The sequence below is a fragment of the Cnephaeus nilssonii genome (assembly GCF_951640355.1).
Source record: "Cnephaeus nilssonii genome assembly, chromosome: 19".
Lineage (NCBI taxonomy): Eukaryota > Metazoa > Chordata > Mammalia > Chiroptera > Vespertilionidae > Cnephaeus > Cnephaeus nilssonii.
Genome location: NC_137090.1, coordinates 40,678,675 through 40,699,645, shown reverse-complemented (window position 1 = coordinate 40,699,645; position 20,971 = coordinate 40,678,675). Strand labels below are relative to the sequence as shown.

Below are 20,971 nucleotides of genomic sequence, written 5' to 3'. Positions count from 1 at the left end.
CAATCATAAGTACAGCAGTTCCCTGAGTTCTGAGAGTTATTCTTGTAATGACTGAACCTGTGAGGATGGCAGGAACCCCTGAATATGTGGACAGCCTGGGAACCCATGAGATTTATGGCTGGCATCTGAAATTAGGGCAGTCTTATAGAAAACTGAGTCCTTAACTTGTGAGATCTGATGCTAAATCTTGATGGTCAGCACCAGAATTGTATAGTAGTAGTATGTCTAGTTAGTGTTAGACCAGTTGGGGGTGAAATAGAGTAAGAACCCATTATACTATCCAAGTTCAAGGTGGTGAGGGTCTGCATTAAGCTTATAGAGGACGAGTTCCCAATACAGCTCTTCAAAATCGGATGGATCCTCATGGAGAGAAGGGAGGCAGGTCATATTCTCAAGGGTAAGGCGGGGTTTTCTTGGGCTGCAACCCCAACTAGGATCCATGTCTCCAACCCAGGGGAATGTCCCGTCCCTTTCCCTGGAACCTCCGAGAAGGTGCCACTGGGAGTCTGAGGGATCTGACTCCAAAATGCCTCTTAATTTGGCTCTTTTCACCTGCTTTACTTAGTCAAGTCCATTTCCTTGTATAGGTGAGGTATTTGGGAGTGGGGGGAGCTGTCTGTACTATGTTGGAAAAGGATCTAGGGAAGAGAGGTTGGGTGAAGACAAGGTCAGCAGAGCTAGGATTCAGTGGTCAAGGAGAACAGGCTGGCCTCTCTAGTGTCTTCTGTTGCCCTGGATACCTTCCTAGGGGCATCCCAGGATACTCCAGTGACTCATGCAGTGGGAAGCTAAGCCAGTCAACTGGTTAGACTGTCGTTAGCAGTGCCATTTCTTCTCAGTCTCCCCCTTTTCTGCTAACCCCTTAAATGTTGCGTTACCAGGCCCTACACACTCCTCCTAGATAACCTTACCCATGCATATACAAGTGCCTCCCACACCCAAGATCTCTTTATTTTAATTTTTTAAAAATATATTTTATTGATTTTTTTACAGAGAGGAAGGGAGAGGGAGAGTTAGAACATCGATCAGCTGCCTCCTGCACACCCCCTACTGGGGATGTGCTTGCAACCAAGGTACATGCCCTTGACCGGAATCGAACCTGGGACCCTTCAGTCCCCAGGCTGACGCTCTATCCACTGAGCCAAACCGGTTAGGGCTCTTTATTTTATATATATATAAATTATATATATAAATTATATATAATATATATAATATATATATTACATATATATTTATATATATATGTTATATTTATATATATTTTATATATATTTATATATATAATTGATTTCAGAGAGGAAGGAAGGAGAGATAGAAACATCAATGATGAGAGAGAATTATTAATCGGCTGCCTCCTGCACACCCACTACTGGGGGTCAAGCGGGCAACCCTGGCATGTGCCCGGGATCCTTCTGTCTGAAAGCTGGTGCTTTATCCACTGAGCACTGAGCCAAACCAGCTAGGGCCCCAAGACCTCTTCTGACTGCCTCCTGGATACCCCTAATTCATGCCCCACCAATGCCTCAAACTTAACACATCCTAAGCAAAGCACATCTTTCTCTCAACATGTGCCATTGTGCTATTACAGCTGATGGAATTACCACCCACCAATGAACCCAGCAAGTAGTCTGGGCATTGGCTCTTCTCTTTCTTTCTCTCCTCACATCCAGATCCTAAAGATTCTACCTCCAAATGTCTCTCAAATCCTTCCATTTCTTTCCATATCCACTGCCATAACCCCAGTCCTGGCCAGCATTATTTCTACCTGGATACTGCAAAGCCTTCTTATTGAATTCCCCACAGGCTCTCCTTTCTCCTCTGTAGCTGGAGTGATCTTTCAAAAATGCAAACCAAGCATGGCTGGCGTGGCTCAGTGGTTGAGTGTCGACCTATGAATTAGGTCATGGTTTGATTCCCGGTCAGGGCAGATGCCCAGGTTGCAGGCTCCATCCCTGGTGTGGGGTAAGCAGGAGGCAGCTGACCAGTGATTCTCTCATCATTGATGTTCCTACCGCTCTCCCTTCCTCTCTGAAATCAATAAAAAAATATTTTTAAAAAAATGCAAACCTAAGTGTTTATCCTATATAATAAAAGGCCAATATGCAAATTGACCGAATGGCAGAATGACTATGATGGGAACTGACCACCAGGGGGAAGATGCTCAATGCAGGAGCTGCCCCCTGGTGGTCACAGGGGGAGCACCGCACAGCCAGAAGCCCTGAGCTGGGCTCACAGCTGGGGAGCACAGTAGCAGCAGCAGTGCTAAGGATGTCTGACTGACGGCTTAGGCCCACTCCCCATGGGCCTGACACCTAAGCCATCAGTCAGACATCCCCCCACCCCACACACACACACAGAGCTCCTGTACTGCGAGAGGGTGCAGGCCAGGCTGAGGGGCCTCCCACCCCCTGCCGAGTGCACAAATGTCATGCACTGGGCATTTAGTCCTCTATGTAAACCCCTTCAAATGGTTTCCCATTGCTCTTAGGATAAAGTCCAGATTCCTTAACATGCTCTGTTAGTGCCTGTCTCATTTATCTTTAGTGTTCCAGACATACCCACATTTGTTCAATTTCTTAACTCACTATTGCTCACTTCTGAGGCTTTGCAAATATTCTTCCTTAGAGTACCCTCCCTTCCCTTTCTTGTAATAAGCTGCTACTCATTCCTCAGGTCTCAGCTAATTCCAGGAATCCTTCCTTGAACCTAAAAGTTTGGGCTGCATTTCCTGCTATGGGGTCCCAGGGGCCTTGAGCTTCCCCTAAGATACTTTATTGAAATTGCTTGTTCCAGCCCATGTGGCTCAGTGGTTGAGCATTGAGCTATGAAGCAGGAGGTCATGGTTCGATTCCCAGTCAGGGCCCATGCCTGGGGTTGTGGGCTGGATCCCTAGTAGGGGTCGTGTAGGAGGCAGCTGGTCAATGATCTCTCTCATCATTGATGTTTCTATCTCTCTCTCCCTTCCTTTCCGAAATCAATAATAATAATTATATATATATATATATATATATAAAAAGATGTTGAACTATTTAGGGGCAAATGAACTTGAGTTGTATAACAGAAGTCACAGGAAGTGACTTCTACACACAGTCCTGTGAGCAAAGGAAGCAAAGGGTAGCTGTCAGCAGGAACTCTTGATAATGCTGCTGCCAAGAAATGTGACTGCAGGACAGTGGGCCGAGGATGCAGCACGAGCGAGCATGGGCCTGGCTCTGCTGCTTACAGCTGTGTGACCTCTAGGCAATTTAACCTCAATTCTTTCTTCTTCTTTTTTTTAAGAAATAGGGCTAGTACCTTGCTAAATTCTGAGAGAAATAATTTAGATACATATAAACTGCCTGGCACATGCTTGGCTCATGGTAAATGCCACATTCAGCTACTGTTTTGAAATCCATTAGACATAAATTCCCTGGGGCAATGACAGTGCTTGGCACTGTAACTAATCACCCGATATTAATAGAATGGTGAAGGCTCAGTTGTAGGGATGGAAGTGCTGACCACTTCTGCCAGGAAGGAAGCTGTTAAATTAGAAGCAAAATTAGGAATACTGAGTTCAGAGGCCAGAGACCCTGTCAGAGAAACTCTGCCAACAACTGCTTACATGTACACAAAGGTGCATTTTTAACGAGGAATCCAGAAAGCTGCTGCTGTTTTTCAGATAAGAATGCAGACATCCGGACTTGCATGCTTTTGTATGGCTCCACCCTCTAAACCTCAGCGATGAGGAAGGGGCCGGAAAACATCCCTCCGAGCCCAGGTGAGTGCCATGAAGCACCACGTGGTGAAGGGAAGTACGTCAATGGAATCTCCCCGCCCCCCTGCCCCGCGAATTCTAATTTTCTACTGCAGATTCTTTTCTCTGAACCACATGTTGCTTCCTGGGCTCATGAAGGATAAAATATATTACAGCAGAAAAAATAAAAACAGACCCAACAACATAAGGCAAAAGTGAGCAGACTAATAAAATTAGCAGAGGGTGTTTTTTTTTACATTTTGGTCCTTATCTGTCCAAGACACATTTGAAAATAATGTGGGGTGCTTCTGAAAGTGACGAGGTAGAGAGCAGCAGCACCCCAGGGACAAACCATGAGGCCAGAGGAGTCTCCTGGCAGCTCAGCAGCCTCCTTCCCGGGTCCAGTTCCAGGCATTGATGAAGAGCTGGAGCCAGGGGGAGGTGGTGAGAGTGTCGAACGGAGGGGGCTGCCATGCCCACTGCCAGGGCCTCACAGCCCGCTCAGGGTGAGGCATGAGGGCCAGGTGGCGGCCATCAAGAGAGCAGACACCAGCCACGCCCCCCGGGGACCCGTTGGGATTGAGGGGGTACTGTTCCGTGGGGTTCCCGTCATCGTCTGCCCAGTGCAGTGGAGCCAAGCCCTTGGCCTCGATCTGGGCTTGGAGTTCCGGAGAAGAAAATGCCATGTAACCTGGGAGGGAAGAAGGGGAGCAAGAGCAAAGCTGCTTCATGCCCTCTCCCCACCCGGGCCCTCAGACACTCCCCCCTCCTTCCAGTCGCCTCACCTTCACCATGGGCGCTCCACACAGGCAGCACGGCACCCTCCATCCCTCGGAGCATCAGGGCTGGCCCGGGCCCCACACGCACACTGGCCCAGCGAGACTCAAAACGCCCAGACAGGTTGTGGCGAAGCAGGAGGCCGGGCTGGGCTGCCCGGGAGTCGTGGCCCATCTCCTCTTCCTCCTCGGTGGGGTTGCCTCCCACCCAGCCCAGCAGAGCCAGCAGCTGACAGCCGTTACACACGCCCAGGCTGAAGGTGTCTGGCCGCTTCCGGAAGCGCCTCAGCTCAGCCCCGGCCTGTGGATTAAAGGTCACGGCAGCTGCCCACCCTAGGAGGGAACAGGACGGGGGGCGGAGGGGGGTAAGACTTGGAATGAAGGGAGAGGGCTGCTTTTCCCTGCTAACATGCACTGTTACCTGCCCTCAGGCCCGCCCCCTCTGCAGAGCTCAGGGCAAGTGTAGGGGAAGAAATGGGTTTATCTGCTTAACTCATATTGCCAATTGCTGGGCCAGACATGGCCCATGAGAAGCTTTTTGCTAGACCAGCAGAGCATTTTCAAAACTTTTTATTTAGTTGCTTAACATTTAAAAATAAGATTTCATATGAAAATCTGGATGTCTGGCTTCTCTTAAAACACAGAAGGCTTGAACCATGCTGAGCCAGCTCTCCCACAGCACAGTGTCCTGGAGGTTAGACAGGGCACGTGCCCTCCAGCCGAGGTGGCACCGCCCCACCTGGCCACCTCATTTAAGTGAGGCATCTGGCCCAGAATGAGTGCCCTCTCCCTGGCCTTTGTGGAGGAGAGGCCCAGGCCCAGCCTAGGAAGAGGGGAGCCGAGGCACCTCCTCAGGAGCGTGAGGGAAGGAAGTGGGCAGCCTGCGCGCTGACCTTTGGCAGAGCCCAGGACATCTGCGTAGCTGAAGCCGCCCACGAAGGCCAGACCGCGGAACGTGTCCAGCTTGATTGCCCTCCGGCAGAGGTCTTGCATGGTCACATCCCACACCTGGCAGGATGGGGAGGGGAAGTGTCAGAGGACACAGTCGGAGGCCCCTCCCCAGCTCTGCCAGGCTCACTGCTCACCTCGAACCCAGCCAAGTGGAAGGCATCGGCCATCTCCCGGTCTCCGTTACTGCCCTCCTCTCGCAAGATGGCGACTCGGGGGGTGGGACCACCTGGGGGGGAGAAGTGTCTCTTCTAGAGGGCCACTTCCCACCCAACCCCCAGACACCTTTTTATCCCTAAATTTTTACTTATTGATTTTAGAGAGAGGAAGGTAGAGTGAGAGAGAGAGAGAGAGAGAGAGAGAGAGAGAGAAAGAGAGATTTTTCCCCCACTTATTTATACATTCACTGGTATGTGCTCTGACCAGGTATCAAACCCGAAACCTTGGTGGGTCGGGACGATGCTCTAACTGAGCCACCTGGCCAAGGCCCCCAGACACCTTTTGCAGAGCAGGCCTGGGCCTCCAGGCCCAAGGTGCCCAGGAAGCCAAGGCTCTGCACACACTTCCTCACCAGGCTCGTAGGGCACGGACGTTTTGGGAAAGCTGGGGGGCAGGCAGTAGCGGGGCCCCGTCCGCTCCCTCAGCCCTTGCTCCTCCTCTGCCACACAGCTCGGCTCTGCCTGCAGCCGGTCCAGCTGGAAACTCGTCTCCTCCCAGAGGGCTCGCAGCTGCCCAACAGGCTCCTCCAGAGCCACAGCCCCGTTCACTGACACCCGGACCTAGAGAGGGGCGAATCTATCAGAGGCCAAGGGCAAAGACGCCCAACCCGGGCCCCCCTGAGGCTGGAGGTGAGCCACACCCCCTCCACACCCCGCTCTTCCTCACCATGGCATGGGGCCCGAGGTGACCCGTGTGGCCCAGCTCCAGGCAGTGGAGGCCAGCACCCTGGTAGCGCTTTAGCACCTGGGCCAGGTCTGTCTCCTGCACCTCCAGTACCAGGCCTGGCTCCTCAGCGAACAGCACAGGCAGCACTGGGAGAGCAACGGTGGCGTCAGGGGGACTCAAGTACTGACATGACTCAGGTAGTCAGGGGTACGACTGAGGATTGTGGGAGTGGAGGCAGGGACTGGGGTGGGTGGGGTGAGGTCCATGAGATTGGGATACAGTCAGAACAGTGGGTGCCACCTGGCTCAGTGGTCAGAGAAGACAGCACGGGACTCAGGGGAAAAGGAGTTGGGGACCCTATATTCTTTAAAAGGACACGGGGTCTGCAGGGTGGGGCAGGCAGCTCACGCCTGAGTCTGGACACTGTGCTCCTCACCATCGACCTCAGAGGCAGGCACGTCCACCTCTATCCCACAATTCCCAGCAAAGGCCATCTCTAGCAGGCATGTGATGAGACCCCCATCACTGACATCATGGCCTGAGCAGAGGAGGCGGTCTGGAGGAAGAGGAAAAAAGCTCAGCAACCTCAGAGGCCAAACCACGCCCCTGCTCATGGGCAGAGAGTATGTGTGAGAAGGTGAGCACACACAGAGAGCCAGAGAGGAGAGCGACTGCTCCCTCTTGCCCACCTTCACATGCTCAGCTGGGGAATGCGGCCACTGCTGGCCATACCCACCACCTGCACCAGAGCCTCACTCACCTCTCAGCAGCCCCTGGGTGACGCTGAAGGCATGCACCAAGTTCTCAGGAAGGTCCAGGTTGGGAGGGTGCTCACCAAGCTGGGAGAAGCACTGGGCCAGGGCTGTGCCCCCCAGCCGGTGCTGCCCAGGACTCAGGGGCACATACAGCAGACAGCCTGGAGAGACAGGGAAGGGGTGAGGGGAGATGGATGGCTCAGGGGAACCCCTCCCTGCGGTGCTCATGAGCACCCAAGTTCCAACAGGTGCTGGGACACTCAGACCCAGTCCCAGACAGCACCGCAGCCCCTGTGCGGAGATGGGGCAGGACGTGGCAAGGGTTGGTTAGCATTCACCATAGAGACCCAAACAAAGAACGGGGCTCTGAATACACAATGCAGTGAGGAGGGGAAGAACCCATATACCTCTCCCTCCAGGACACTTGAGGTCTGGGGTCACAGTGGCTGTAATGTCTGGACAGACAGCATAGGCTGAGATGACCAGTGACCCTATAGAACAAGGAGTAAGAGAGTAAGATGCCTGCCCGGACCCACAAGGAAGTTCCCATCCCTCTCCCAGTGGCCCCCAGACCTCACCAGGAGCCAACACAGTCTCAGAGCCAACCCGGGCTGCCATGCTGAGGGAGTCCTTGCCGCCGTCCACTGCCACCCCCAGGGCCGCCATCACTGCCACCATAGCCTCACAGGCATCGGCCAGAGCCGCCCCCTCCCCTGGAAGCTTGGCTGCCCACATCCAGTTCGCACTGCACTTCACATCCTGGGAAGTGGCAGAGACTTGGCATTAGAGGGGAAGGGAGATGGGGAGTCTGGGCTGGGAGGCCACAGCATGAAGGGCAGCAGGGTAACTGAATGGTGGATGTGGATGTGTCCCAAAGGCCAGGGCTCCAGGCAGAAGCCGTGGGGGACTCACCCGGAGGTCAGTGACTAGAGCAAACACCAGGTTGGTGAGGGCCTCGGCCACAGCCAGCCGGGCAGCAGCCTTGGGGTCCAGCAGGCTCTTGACCGGCTGCTCTCCCAGGGCTGTGGCAGCCCCTACGAGCTCCTGGTGACTCAGTGCCACAACTGCCACGTCTGCTAGAGGAGTCTGCAGGGGCCCGACACACTGCTGCTGGGCCACCAGGCCACCCACGGAGCGGTCCACCTGTGGAACCAGGTGGGGTTGGCAAGAGCACAAGGGACAAGGACACAGAGGTGGTGGGAGGCCTGACTGGCCTTGACCATGCAGACCAGAGGCCATGAGGGTGGCTGCCCTGCCCCTTCTCCCTTGGGTCTGGTGAACCCCACAGCAGCCCCCAAGGATGGGAGGCTAGGGGTAGGTGAGCTGGGGGAAGAGTGCAGAGGGCTGAGTGCCAGGGCAGGAGTGCAGGGAGGACCTTGTTGGTGAGGTAGCGCTTGCTGGCCACAGCAGGCAACCTCAGGACCCGCTCCAGGGCCTGGTGCACGCTCAGCCCCGGAGGCAGGACCAGAGGCTGCAGCAAAGGGAGAGTCCTCTGGAGGAAGAACTCCTGCAACACAGATGGCAATCGGGGTGTAAGCACCTGGGGGGAGGCTGGCACACAGGTGACTAAGCACAGGTAGGGCGAAAGGGCCAGGAGAGGGGAAACTCAGCCTCCTCCCCAACCCCGCGTACCTTCCGAGGCATCTTGCCCAGCACCCAGTCCAGCTCCAGGTCCACAGGGGTTGTGCTAGGCATCAAGGGGGCATCTCCCTGGCCATTTCTTCCCACAGGACACGGCCGATCATCCACCAGCACTATCTGCAGACCACAGGCACAGTGCCAGAGGGAATGAGGCGATGACCACCGCAGGGAGTACTTCCGAAAGCAGGGCAGAAAGCTCTTCCACCCTGTTTGGTTTCCCCTCGTGAGTTCCTAGCCCTTTCTGCCTCCCACATCCTGCTCCCCATAACGTTTGCCACCAGCTGTACCTAAGCAGCTCAAGCCCACCCACAGTGTCTGCTACGGGGGCCAACTCACTCTCCTGTCTCCAGTGATGATGCCCACAAAGCAAGCTGGGCAGCGTTCTCGGGCACTGACACGACACAGGAATTCCCCATCTGAGTGCCTCAGCAGAAGCGCATTAGACTCCTGGTACTCAGCCCCCCAGATTTCCAGGGCGTTCAGGGTTGGGTCCCCGAGCTGCACACCATGGAGGAGGAGGAAAGAGAAGGGTCAGTGGGTACTCCCAAGTTTCATGTGGGCAGGCTGGGCTGGAGAGACTTTGACGGCCAGACTTCCGGGATGAGACTCGCCTGGAAGGAGCTGGTGTAAATAATGGCTCCAGCCGGGTCGCTCAGCTCCTTTAGGACGTTGCCTGGTGAGAGGGTTGCAGGAAGAGGTGGTGATCTGGGTCTGGTCCGCACCAGGCACACAAAGGGCAGTCCCTGGCCTCCAAGTTGTGTGTGTCCCTGTGTGAGTCACTGCTACACCTGCACCACCCACTGTCCCATGGCAGCAGGCTTTCGTGCCCCAACCCTCAGCCTGTCCACACAGTGTAGGGGGTGGGGACCAGAGCTGGGTGGTTCATTGCAGATTCTTGATGCCTCTTCCTAAACCAAACCTGGCAGGAGACCAGGTAGGCCAACCCCTTCTCTCACCATTGCCACCAGCACCCTGGTCATGGAGGCTGCAGATGGGGTTTCCCTTGGGGGCCTCCACACAAGCCCGGATCACACGGTTCATCTTCTGTTCCATCTCCGGGTCTCCCCGCTGCACAGCCCCGAAGTCCAGGTCACTGGCGTTGTCTCCCTGCACCTGCAGAAACATATGGCACAGCTCAGCTCAGGGGGCTTAGGAGCTCCCACCGTCTGCACACGGGGCCTGGAGATATCATGGAGTCTGCATCTGCAGCTATTCCTACTTACCTGGACGGACGAAGCAGCTCCGCCCCCCATTCCAATCCTGTACACAGGACCCCCAACCTTTACGACATCCATGCCTGCAAGGAGGGAGGGAAGACTCAGAACACTGAGGAAGCGATTAAAAGAAGTATGAGTATGAAGAAGTGTGAGGACAAAGGAAAGCTGATTATTAGGATAGAGCAATCAAAATTACAAACACACATATCCTTTGATTGGATAAATACACTTAGAGGAATTTAGCCTCCAGATTTATTTGCACAGGTACAGAATCACCTATGTCCAAAATTAAACACTGCAGCATTATTTGTATTACCAAATTTAGGAAATAATTTAAAGGGTAACAATAGAGAACTGATTAAATAAAATTTTGGTATATCCACACAATGAAACACTAAGCCACTAAAGAAAAGAATTACATATGAATATAATGAAACAATATGACTGCATCAGTATGAAATGATCTCCAAAATATACTGCTATGTGAAAAAAAGCCAAGTACAGCAGTATGCACACCCATTAACAACAGCATCAAAAAGAATAAATTACTTAGAAATAAATTTAACAATAGAAATGTAAAACTTACTCTGAAAATTATAAGATAGATTTAAATGAATTGAAAGAGATCTTGTGTTCATAGACTGAAAGAATTAATATTGCTTTGATAGCAATACTCCCCCAAAAGATCTGTAGAATCAACACAATCAGTCACCTTTTTCACAGAAAGTGATCAGCTGATGCTAAAATGTCTCAGCCAAACAACACTTCTGCTTTTAAAATTCACTACAAAGCTACAATAATCAAGATTGTGGTACTAACGTAAGGATAGAGATCTATAGAATATATAGGTCAATGCACTAGAACTGTTGAGTCCACAAACAAACCCATACATTTATGGCCAACTGATTTTTTAAAAATATATTTTTATTGATTTCAGTGAGGAAGGAAGAGCGGGAGAGAGATAGAAATATCAATGATGAGAGAGAATCATTGATCGGCTGCCTCCTGCACGCCACCACTGGGGATTGAGCCCACAACCTGGGCATCTGCTCTTGACCAGAATCAAATCTGGGACCTGTCGGTTTGCAGGCTGACGCTCTATCCACTGAGCCAAACCAGCTAAAGCTGACCAAGTGATTTTTGACAAGAGTCCCAAGACAATTCAATGGGATAAGAAAAGTCTTTTCAAAAGGTAGTGTTGGGACAACTGGATAGCCACATATGAGAGAATGAAGTTTTATAAATTAATATAAAAATTAATTTAAAATGTCAGAGACCTCAATGTAAGAGATAAAAGCTATAAAAATATTACAAGAAAACATACAAGTAAATCTTCATGACCTTGGCTTAGGCAATGGTTTCTTGGTCATGACACTAAAACAAGTAGCAAAAGAAAAATTAAATTATATTTTACCAAAATTAAAAACATTTGTGCTTCAGAGGATACCATATAGAAAGTAAAAAGACAACCCACAAAATGGGAGAAAGTATTTGCAAACCATGTATCTATCTGATAAGGGTCTAGTATCCAGAATATATAATGAACTCTTACAACTCTATAAAAAAAAGACAAATAACCTAATTTAAAAATGGGCAAAGGACCTAACTAAATAGACATTTCTCCAAAGGAGATATACAAATGGTCAACAAACATGAAATGTAAATCAAAACCACAATAAGATACCACTTTATGCACACTATGATGACTATAATCAAATAGAAAGCTAATAACAAGTGTTGGTGAGGATTTGAAGAAATTGGGACCCTCCTAAGGGGGATGTAAAATGCTGCACTGCTTTGGCCATTTTTTATTTTTAAAATTTATTTCAGAGAAGAAGGGAGAGGGAGAGATAGAAACATCAATGATGAGAGAGAATCATTGATCAATTGCTTCTTGCATGCCCCACACTGGGGATCAAGCCCACAAACTGATCAGGAATTGAACCATGACCTCCTGGTTCAACCTCTGAGACACAGCGGCTGGGCACTCTGGATATTTTTTAAAAAAGTTGAATATAGTTATCGTGTGACCCAGCAATTCACTCCTGTCACGGGTACAGGGTTTCTTTCTGGAGTGATGAAAATGCTCTGGAATTAGTGGTGGTCAATGTACAACTTTGTGAATATACTAAAAATGAGTACATTTTAAGAGGGTAAGCTTTTTGGTACATCTCAATAAAATAGGTAGTAAAAGAAAAAGAAGTGTATGCACATACGCTATTTATTCTTTTTAAAGGAGGCAAATACACATATGGTTCTGTTTACATATGCAGGAAGCACCTCTGGTAAGGTACAAAAGTTACTAATTAATACTGGTTATCTCCAGGGAGGGAAACTGGGTGGCTGGAGGTCAGGGAAGGAGCGTTTTCACTGCATATCCTCTTGTGCCTTTGCAATTCTGAACCACGTGACTGGGTCACCTAATCAATAAATGGGACCTGGTCTTTATCTTGATTCTATTACAGCACTAGCACAGACCTAGCATGTTTGCTCGACTAAACTGAGCTAGCAGATAAAAGTCCGTGGCATGTAACAGGTACTGAATAAACACTGGCTGCCTTGACCTAGCAGCGTGGGGCCCCTGCCATGAAGAAGTAAACTGGGCAGCAGACAGAGGCAACACAGACTGAAATGGCCCATTGCCTAAAGCCCTGATCTGACTTGACCATCTATACTGTGAAGAAGAGGCATGGGCTGGGAAATTAAAAACTAACCACTGAAGTGTCCTTTAAATTCCCCTCTGCATCTGCCACAGGCTGGAGAGAAAGCTAGCTGGATCTGGAAAACGTTGGTGGGCCCTTACCTGGCTCTGGGGGCTCCTTGCTCACGTGCTCAGCTTCCATGGAACCAATGCCCCCACTAAACATGATGGGCTTGATCCACTCACGCCGCTGGCTGTCTGGGAGCTGGAGGCCAAAGGAGCGGGCAAAGCCTGGAGTGTGGACATCACAGGGAGAGAGACAGGATCACCACCCAGGCTCCTCAGCACTCACTCAGTCACACACCCCGTCCCACCTCCAGTACTAGGTATCTATTATCCCCCACGCCCCGCAAGCCTCACCGGCCAGCACTGGTTCCCCAAACTTGTTGCCATAGTCAGAAGCCCCATTACTGGCCTCAATGGCAACCTCGAGGGGTCGGGCAAAGTTCCCAGGATACTGGAAGCTCGGATCCTCCCAGGGCAGACTGTAACCTGGGAGGAAAGAGTAAGTTGGGTGGACTGTAAAAATGAAAAACGGAGGAGCCAGTCCTCTGGGAAGAATCTAAGCCACCAAGGACTACCTGTACCCGTAGACTGTTCCATTTTAGGAAGCCCTATTTTAGGAAGGTGCAGAGTTTTCCATAAAGCATTGGTCTTATTTCTCCCCGCCCACACCAGCCTTCCCTGACTCTTGGGACCAGAGTTAAGCCTTTCTAAGTACCGTAACTGGATTTGGGAGCAGGTGATGGTCATAAGTCTGACCCAGTACCATACTTTCTTGATGAGTGGATACTAGTTTACAAACTGTGTTTCTACAAAGCCAGAATGGTGACCTGAGTCTCTCCTGGCACACAGTCCTCACAACCATAGTCGATGAAAAGCTAATTACTCTAGAGCCCTCCATGTCCAAATGACCCAAGATGACCTTTGACTTAAGAGATATAAGCGCTCGGCACCTGCCAGGACAAGGAATCTGGAAGCAGAGATGTTAGAAAGGAAAGAGATGGGACCTGGGATGTGCAGATTTCCAAAGCAATAGCCAGCAGTGCCAGCCACCACATGGGCCCCACGTCCCGTGCACTGGACATCTCGGATCCGGCCCCCTGTGCCTGTGGTTGCGCCACTGAAGGGGGCTACTCCTGTGGGGAGAGAGGGCAGAGGTCTAAGTACTGAAGAGACAAACCCAAAGCTCTGACCACCCCATTGAAAATAAAAACAACCATCCTGTCCTCTTGTTTTTCCCAGGCCCAGCCCAGGGACCTGGGAGCTGAGCACTCCCCAGCATTCTCTGCTCTACCCCTCCCAGGACCCAGCTCACCTGTGGGGAAGTTGTGGGTCTCTGCTGTGAAGACAACATGTCTCAGCCCCTGCTGCTGCCGGAAGCAGCTTGGATGTATGGGGTCCTCAGGCCGCAGGAATCGGACTTCCTTCCCCTGGATTGCACTGTGGACACATCCGCTCTGGACTTTGCTTCCTTCTTGGGATCTGTCCTCACCCCACCAGGGTCTAGGGCCTCCCCTCCCCTAGGCCCAAGGTTACCCCAGCCTTGGGCACTACCCACCTGCTGTTATCACAGAACTTGAGGACGTTGTTGGGATTCGAGAATGCCTGGGTGCCCATGATGGACTCAAAGAGCGACTGTGCCAGCTCCTGCCCATCCACGTGGAGTCGGCCCTTGAAGAACCAGTGTCGGCTGTGCTCGCTGTAGGGGATGACATGGGGAGGGGAAGGCAGGGTGGAAACCTGAGGTCATTTCTCAGGCCTTGCCATGCTTCTCACCAGCATTAACAGCAGAGTTACAGCCAACTCAGACTTAGATAAAATCAAAATATATTCCCATAATCTTCAAACATTGTCATGTGGACTGTCCAGATCCAAAGCGAAGAGAAAAACCAAGATTTGAATGTAGACTACTGGGTGGGTGGGGAGCCAGACTTCAAACAGACTCAGGGAGGCCCCATAAAGCAAGAGGAAGCCATGAAAGCCAGTCTCTGTGGTCTTCCCTTCAACCTCCACAGGCTCAGACATCAGGACATCCCCATTCCTCCCTACCTATTGGACTGAGCCAAGTCAAAGGCCTCCACAGTGCTAGGGTTCCGCTGCAGCTCCTGGAAGCGCTTGGTGTAGAAATCCAGGTCCCAGGAGTCTAGGGCCAGACCTAGGAGACAAGCCCAATCAGAGTTGACTGTTGGTCTCAAGCTGCCATTTCCCAGGTCTCAGCACCCCTACTAGCCTAACCTGGGCCTTCTTCCCTGCTTACCCAGCTCCTGGTTGGCTTTCTCCAAGGCAGGCCGGCCCTCAGCCAGTATGTTGATTCGGTCATCGAGGGGTGGTGGGATACACCCGACGGAGAAGCTCTGGATGGGACTGGGGAAGTGCTGCTCCGTCATCCGGTCATACAGAGTTGCCAGAGCAATGGCCTCCATCTCAGCTGAAGGGGGGTGGGCAAACTAGGGGGTGGAGACACACAGAGTTCAAAGGGTAGAGAGCAGAAGAATTGACAAAATGGTCTACTTTCCATCTTCCAAGCCAGGCAGGGTCAGCCCACTGCTAGCCTATATGGCACCTCTGTTCAGAATAGAAAAGTACTCCCCTTCCCAGCATGATGTAAGGATGCACAGGTTAGTGAGGGGAGCAGAGGCTGGAATTTCTGTCCCATTTACTCTTCAACCAGGTGCCCTCAAGCAGTGAATAACCTGCAAACAGGAGAGGCCTAAAGCCAGGAGCTTCTCCCCCTGTCTCTGCCACTATTTCCCTAGGGTTTAGAACCCAATCTCTTATCCCTGACCCATCTCCTCCTCCTGATCCCCCATCCTGATGGCCTACCACCTCACCGAGAGCAGGTAGCGCCGGGTAATCTCCACGCGGTCCCCAGCCTCCAGCCCAGTGGCCCGGCACACTGACACGATGTTGGTGGATGTCGGAGTGGAGAAGTTCAGCCTGAGGAGTGGGCCACGGTTAGGACCTGAGAGCCCCAGCTGAGAAGATAGGCCCTACCCACTGCTGTCCAGCAAATCTCCCATCTCTACTACCCCCACCCATGGCCTCCAGCTTCAGACCAGGGCACTAATAAAATTGTTTTCAAAGGTCACTCAAAGCAAACCATAATTGTCTTTTTTGGATCAAAATGCTTTGATTTCGATTTCTCGGAACTCAATCTGTTTTATTTCCAGAACATGCCTGAGAGCTAGCTCAGTCTTCGAAGACATCTTCCCATATGAGAAGGCATACTACTACTAAGCATGGTTTTCTAGGCAGGGAGTAGGATGGAGCAAAGGAAAAACAAATCTCCTGAGGATCACAAGAGGAGGAAGCAAAGGAATGGAAGTGGAAGGGGTGGGCAGTATGTTTAAAAGAAATCATGTGCCTGAACATGGAAGGAGTTGCCCCAGGGGAGACACCTGCCTGGGCCCAACCTCCAGCAGCAGGTCACTAGAGCCAGGACGGAGCCAGGACTCCTGAGAGACATCATCTAGTAACAGGGGGCAGCCAAACAGCCATATCAGCTTCTTCATCTCCTCAGCACTTGGGAGGGACTCAGCTGCAGAGAGACAGGGTAAGGATCCTTGAGCCACTGCCTGGGCACTGGGGTACCTCCCTCAAGAATCCAATACTTGGTCCAACCTGTCCAGTTCACATTGTAGCACAGCTCGGTCTTTACACTCTGCAGCTCTGGCAGTTTCCCTTGCAGCTTCCTTCGAGTGTGGCCGGCCGCTGCATCTTCATGGCCAGAGGGACGGACATAGAAGTGAAGGACTGAGGACATCTCTGCAGATGTCCCTTGCTGGAGAGATGAGTTAGGTTCCTAAAAAAATATATAACATTAACTGTAGCCTAACTGCTGAACCTATTTTCCAGTTTTAAGGACAGCTGAGGCTTTGGAGGCATTAAGGATTGATGGGGAAAGTAATAGGGGCATTCAGAGAAACAAGGTAACCTGAAAATGTAACCTTGGGGGTTCTAATTCTGCAAAATGCGGGCTTTAGTGATCTGACACCTGGGTGTAGATACATCCTTGACACTTGGTCCCTGTGCACCTGCCCTTTGCTGGGTCCCAGGTAAGTTCTTAGGAACTCTCCTTCTCACCCACAATGTATCAACACTGGCTTCTCTTCTATTCCTCTAACTCTCCAAGTTCAGTTCTGGCAGGCATTTTTCTCACCCTGATATGTATTTGCATGGCCAGCTCCTTACTATGTAGACTTCAGGAGAAATTCACTTTCTTGGAATGGATGTCTTTGACAAACCGTGCTGAAGTTGTCACTATCAGATGGCCCTATTTTAATTTCCTATATAGCACTTATGAGAAGGTTAACCCCTATTTTGTAAAACTGTTTGAAATTCTCTATTTTTTTAGACAGTCTCTTATTCTAAAAAAAAACCCAAAACTTTGCTTTCTAGCCTGCTTGAATAAGGAAGATAAACTTAGCTGTCTGACCTTGTAGGCCAGAGACTAGATACGCCCATACTCTCATGCCATGCCAGATGTATTTTTTAATTGGATAGAACTGTGTTGTTTTCAAGGTCACCAGCAAGATAACCACTAAGCACACATAGGGCTGTTTCTTTAATAAAAAGGAAAGTTCTGCTGTAGCTTTGCTTAGAATTTGAATTCATTTTTTTTCTGAGCCCACCGGTGAATAAAGTGTGACTCCAAACGCTCCGAGCATTGCTTGATTTATTCCGGTTTTCTGTAACACTATGGCTGACATTTTTTTTTAGCTCTACCTTCCCCATTAGAACAAAATCTCCATGTGGGCACGGACTGTAGCTGTTTTTTCTTCATTGGTAAACACACTGGATTACCAAGGCTTAGAACAATACTTGGGGCTTAAAAAGAAAATAAATAAATAAATAAATAAATAATCAATCAATCATCCTGGCTGGTTTCTCAGTGGTTAGAGCATTAGCCCATGAACCCAGGTTCTCAGGTACGCTTCCCAATCAAGGGCACAAACCTCAGTTCAATACCTGGCCCTGATCAGGGCCCATACGGAGGGAACCAATGTGTCTCTCACATATTTCTCTCTCCTCCTCCCTTCCACTCCCTATTTAAAAAAATCAACGGGATTCGGTGAGGATTAAAAAAAAAGAAAAAGAAAAAAATCGAAAACTTGTAGCCTTGGCCCGTGTGGTCAAATGGTTCAGCGTGGGGCTGCGCGAAGGGACTCGGGTTCCATTTCCAGTCAAGAACAAGTAGCTGATTTGCAAGTATGATTCCGTCCTGGGGTCGCGTGGGAAGGCAACCGATTGATATTTCTCTTTCCCCCTCCCTGCCTCCCTTCCGCTCTCTCTAAAAATCAAGTGAGGACAAATTTAAAAATTTTTTAAATAAAACTTGTCGACGGACTGAACTCGATTTCCATCACTCACCAATATCTCCCTCCGTCCCCCTCTTTCAGGCCTCATTTCGGTAAAGGGTGCGTCTGCCAAATCAGTACTGATTCCCCCTTCCACCCCGTGCTGATCACCCTTTCTGATGTTGGGCCCCTCACCATTGTCCTCCATACCATAATTCCCCCACAGGAATTTTATTGTACCACTTGACTGTCGTCCTAGTGAAACAGAAGCCAAGGACAGAGCTGCCTACATCAGGGATGTACCCCCCAACAGCTAGCATAGTGCCTGACACAAAGTAGGGGGTCGGCAGATGTGTGTTCCTGTTGTAGGGAGAGGGCATGAGTTCACGTGGAGTTCCTTCAGCCCGGCGTCCAATAGACGCCTGTGTCGGAGCCAGCTGGCGGGCCCCAGACAGACGCAGCTCGGCTTGGTGGGGATAATCAGGCCTGGGGAGGGTCGTGATGGGGTGCAGCAAGCAGGGGTATCCCTACGGGGCGCGCGAGCCGTACGCACGTGGAAGCGGTTCTCCCCGCAGCAGAGCTCCTCGAGTGCTGGCGCGCTGAGACGTCATCGGCGTGCGCGGGCGGAGGCGGGACCTCAGGGTGCCCCGCCCCCCGACTCCGCCCCCGGCGAAGCCTCCGCCCTGCGCTCCTAGGGAAAGGCCTCTCTCCCAGGTACTTTACCCCACAAATCTGTCTTGAGTTGCCGTGGTGAACATCCAGTCAGCCCCACACCTCGCCTCTCTTATTCCTGTGCAAACTGTGACGGAGACAGATGCTTTGCAGGAAACGGAATGAGAAGCATCATCCATGCCAGGACTGTTTCCCTACCCTTACTTCCCTTGGTTTTCTGTCTCTTGATTCCTAACAGAGTGGGAGGCATAAATTTTTATTTATTTATGCATTTTTAGATGAACGCTACTTTATTGAATGATTGAGCCACGTATACTAATATAAGGCCAGTATACTAGTATAGAGGTAAGAGGTGGAGCTTTATGTCTTGGTCTCTTCCTCCTTGGACAGAATATTGGTGATTTCCTCCATCTTGCCTGGAGCCGCTCTTCACGGCGCTTGTGAGCTTCCTTGGTCTTAGACCTGCGGGCCTCAGCCTGGTCCGCCAGAAGCTTCTTGCGGGTCTTATCTGCCTTCAGCTTGTGGATATGTCCCATTTTTTTTTTTTTTAATATATTTTATTGATTTTTTACAGAGAGGAAGAGAGAGGGATAGAGAGTTAGAAACATCGATCAGCTGCCTCCTGCACACTCCCTACTGGGGATGTGCCCGCAACCAAGGTACATGCCCCCGACCGGAATCGAACCTGGAACCCTTGAGTCCGCAGGCCGACGCTCTATCCCCTGAGCCAAACCGGTTTCGGCAATCTGCTCGTTTCTTAACATGTTACTCTTCACTTTCAGGTACAGGCTGTGGTACATGTGGCGGTCAATCTTAGATTCACGGTTATCTTCTGAGTAACCCGCGAGGAATTCTCATCCCCCTCATCCAGGTTAGTTTCTCAGGCATTCGAGCATTGGCTGTACCCTTTCACGTACCTATGCCCATATGCCTGCCCTTCCTGCGGGCCAAGGTGTTTTTCCGGCATCGAGCCCGGGAATGGACAGTCACAGGTTTCCGGATGCTCAGCCCATCTTTGGCCAAATGTGCTGAAGGAGTTGGCACTGGCAATTTCATTGGTTTCATTGGTATCCAGCCAGATTTGCCACAGCGGAGGACACTGGAGGAGAGCCACTTCTGAAGCCTGAGCATACCCATGGCGTGGCTCCAGGGGGAAAGGAAAGAAGGCATGTATTTTTAATTGCCATATTCTTGCTCTCTATAATAACAATAGAAAAAACTTACTGAGCAATTTACATGATCTTCACACACACACACACACACACACACACACACACACACACACAACCCTATTTTACTGATACAGAAGCTAAGGCTCATTACAATGTCTTGCTCCTTAGTTTTGTACCTCAAACACAGCACTTTCTACCTATGTACATTTTTAAACCCTTGTAATACATAAATGTATGGTTGTACAGGCAGGATGGCACACTGGAAAGAGTTTAATCAATAAGAATTTAATCGTCTACTTACAGAGATAAGGTCAGGATTAAGGGAATCAGAAATGTACAGTGGGGCACCCTGAGCAGAAAGTGGTGACCACCTGTAGGCTTAAAGGCACAGAGGGAGAATGGTGTTATCGGCTGAGAGAGATGTGGAGCCATGAAAGAAGGGCATCCAACAGGACAAATGAAGCCATTGCCACAAGCACACTGTTGAGGGATAAAAGGAATACACACTGGGTTCTCTCCCCGTCTGACCTTGTTTCTCTGTACAAACTTTTTTTAAAAAAATATATTTATTGATTTTTTACAGAGAGGAAAGGAGAGTGATAGAGAGTTAGAAACATCAATGAGAGAGAAACATCGATCAGCTGCCTCCTGCACACCCCCCACTGGGGATGTGCCCGCAACCAAGGTTCTGTACAAACGCTTGTTCCCTACCAGCCAAAGCTAGCTGGAAGCCTGAGGGCAGGGAAGATGGAGTGGTGCACCACGTCAAGCACAACACCCAGCCCAATGGTCTTTTTAATGAGTCAAGCAACACAGAAATGTTCAGAGTAAAAAGTGAAAGTCTTTATCCTCATCTCTCCCCCCCATTTCAGTCCTCTCTTCAGTACAGGGCCAAGCCTAGAGTAAGGCAAGTGAGGCACCTTGGGTGCAAAATTTAATAAATTGTAGGTGCCTCCCCCTAATTCCAGCCCTGCTGCAGATGTAATTACCTGTTTGGTGTGTGAGAGTCCAGGCTGTTGAAATAAGTACTCTCTGGCTCCCTTCTGACAGAGGCCACATGTTCATCCTTGGCATCTGCTCACTCCTGGGTTTCTTTCACTCCAGGTACTTCCTGACTCCATCTCTTCCCTGCCTTCCAGCTCCTTCGGAGGACCCTAGTTTGTTCAGCCCT

General features: G+C 50.5%; 1 protein-coding gene and 1 pseudogene across 4 annotated transcripts; both read right to left on the bottom strand.

Annotated features, from left to right (window-relative positions):
• Positions 1–3,039: 3,039 nt before the first annotated feature.
• Positions 3,040–18,561, bottom strand: PFAS (phosphoribosylformylglycinamidine synthase). 3 transcript variants are annotated; one of them, XM_079796942.1, is made up of 28 exons: positions 18,510–18,561; positions 16,281–16,461; positions 16,062–16,197; positions 15,491–15,596; positions 14,917–15,106; positions 14,709–14,814; positions 14,218–14,358; positions 13,975–14,099; positions 13,667–13,795; positions 13,017–13,148; positions 12,759–12,887; positions 9,962–10,035; positions 9,695–9,851; positions 9,350–9,411; positions 9,075–9,236; positions 8,730–8,855; positions 8,473–8,604; positions 8,010–8,240; positions 7,676–7,856; positions 7,505–7,588; positions 7,103–7,258; positions 6,779–6,898; positions 6,343–6,488; positions 6,029–6,236; positions 5,595–5,686; positions 5,403–5,517; positions 4,519–4,842; positions 3,040–4,424 (listed from the first exon to the last, which is right to left on the bottom strand). In XM_079796942.1, exons 2-28 carry the CDS (start codon positions 16,420–16,422, stop codon positions 4,114–4,116), a joined length of 4,017 nt encoding a protein of 1,338 aa, XP_079653068.1. In that variant the 5' UTR covers positions 16,423–16,461; positions 18,510–18,561; the 3' UTR covers positions 3,040–4,113. The 3 variants fall into 3 exon arrangements, with proteins under 3 accessions (XP_079653068.1, XP_079653069.1, XP_079653070.1); XM_079796943.1 differs by lacking the exon at positions 18,510–18,561 and having other exon boundaries at positions 16,073–16,197; positions 16,281–16,420; XM_079796944.1 differs by lacking the exon at positions 3,040–4,424 and having other exon boundaries at positions 4,667–4,810.
• Positions 18,562–18,988: 427 nt separating this feature from the next.
• On the bottom strand, positions 18,989–19,956 carry LOC307115486 (large ribosomal subunit protein eL19-like; annotated as a pseudogene). The gene is made up of 2 exons: positions 19,362–19,956; positions 18,989–19,157 (listed from the first exon to the last, which is right to left on the bottom strand). The product of its transcript is annotated as a large ribosomal subunit protein eL19-like (transcript).
• Between the last annotated feature and the right edge of the window lie 1,015 nt (positions 19,957–20,971).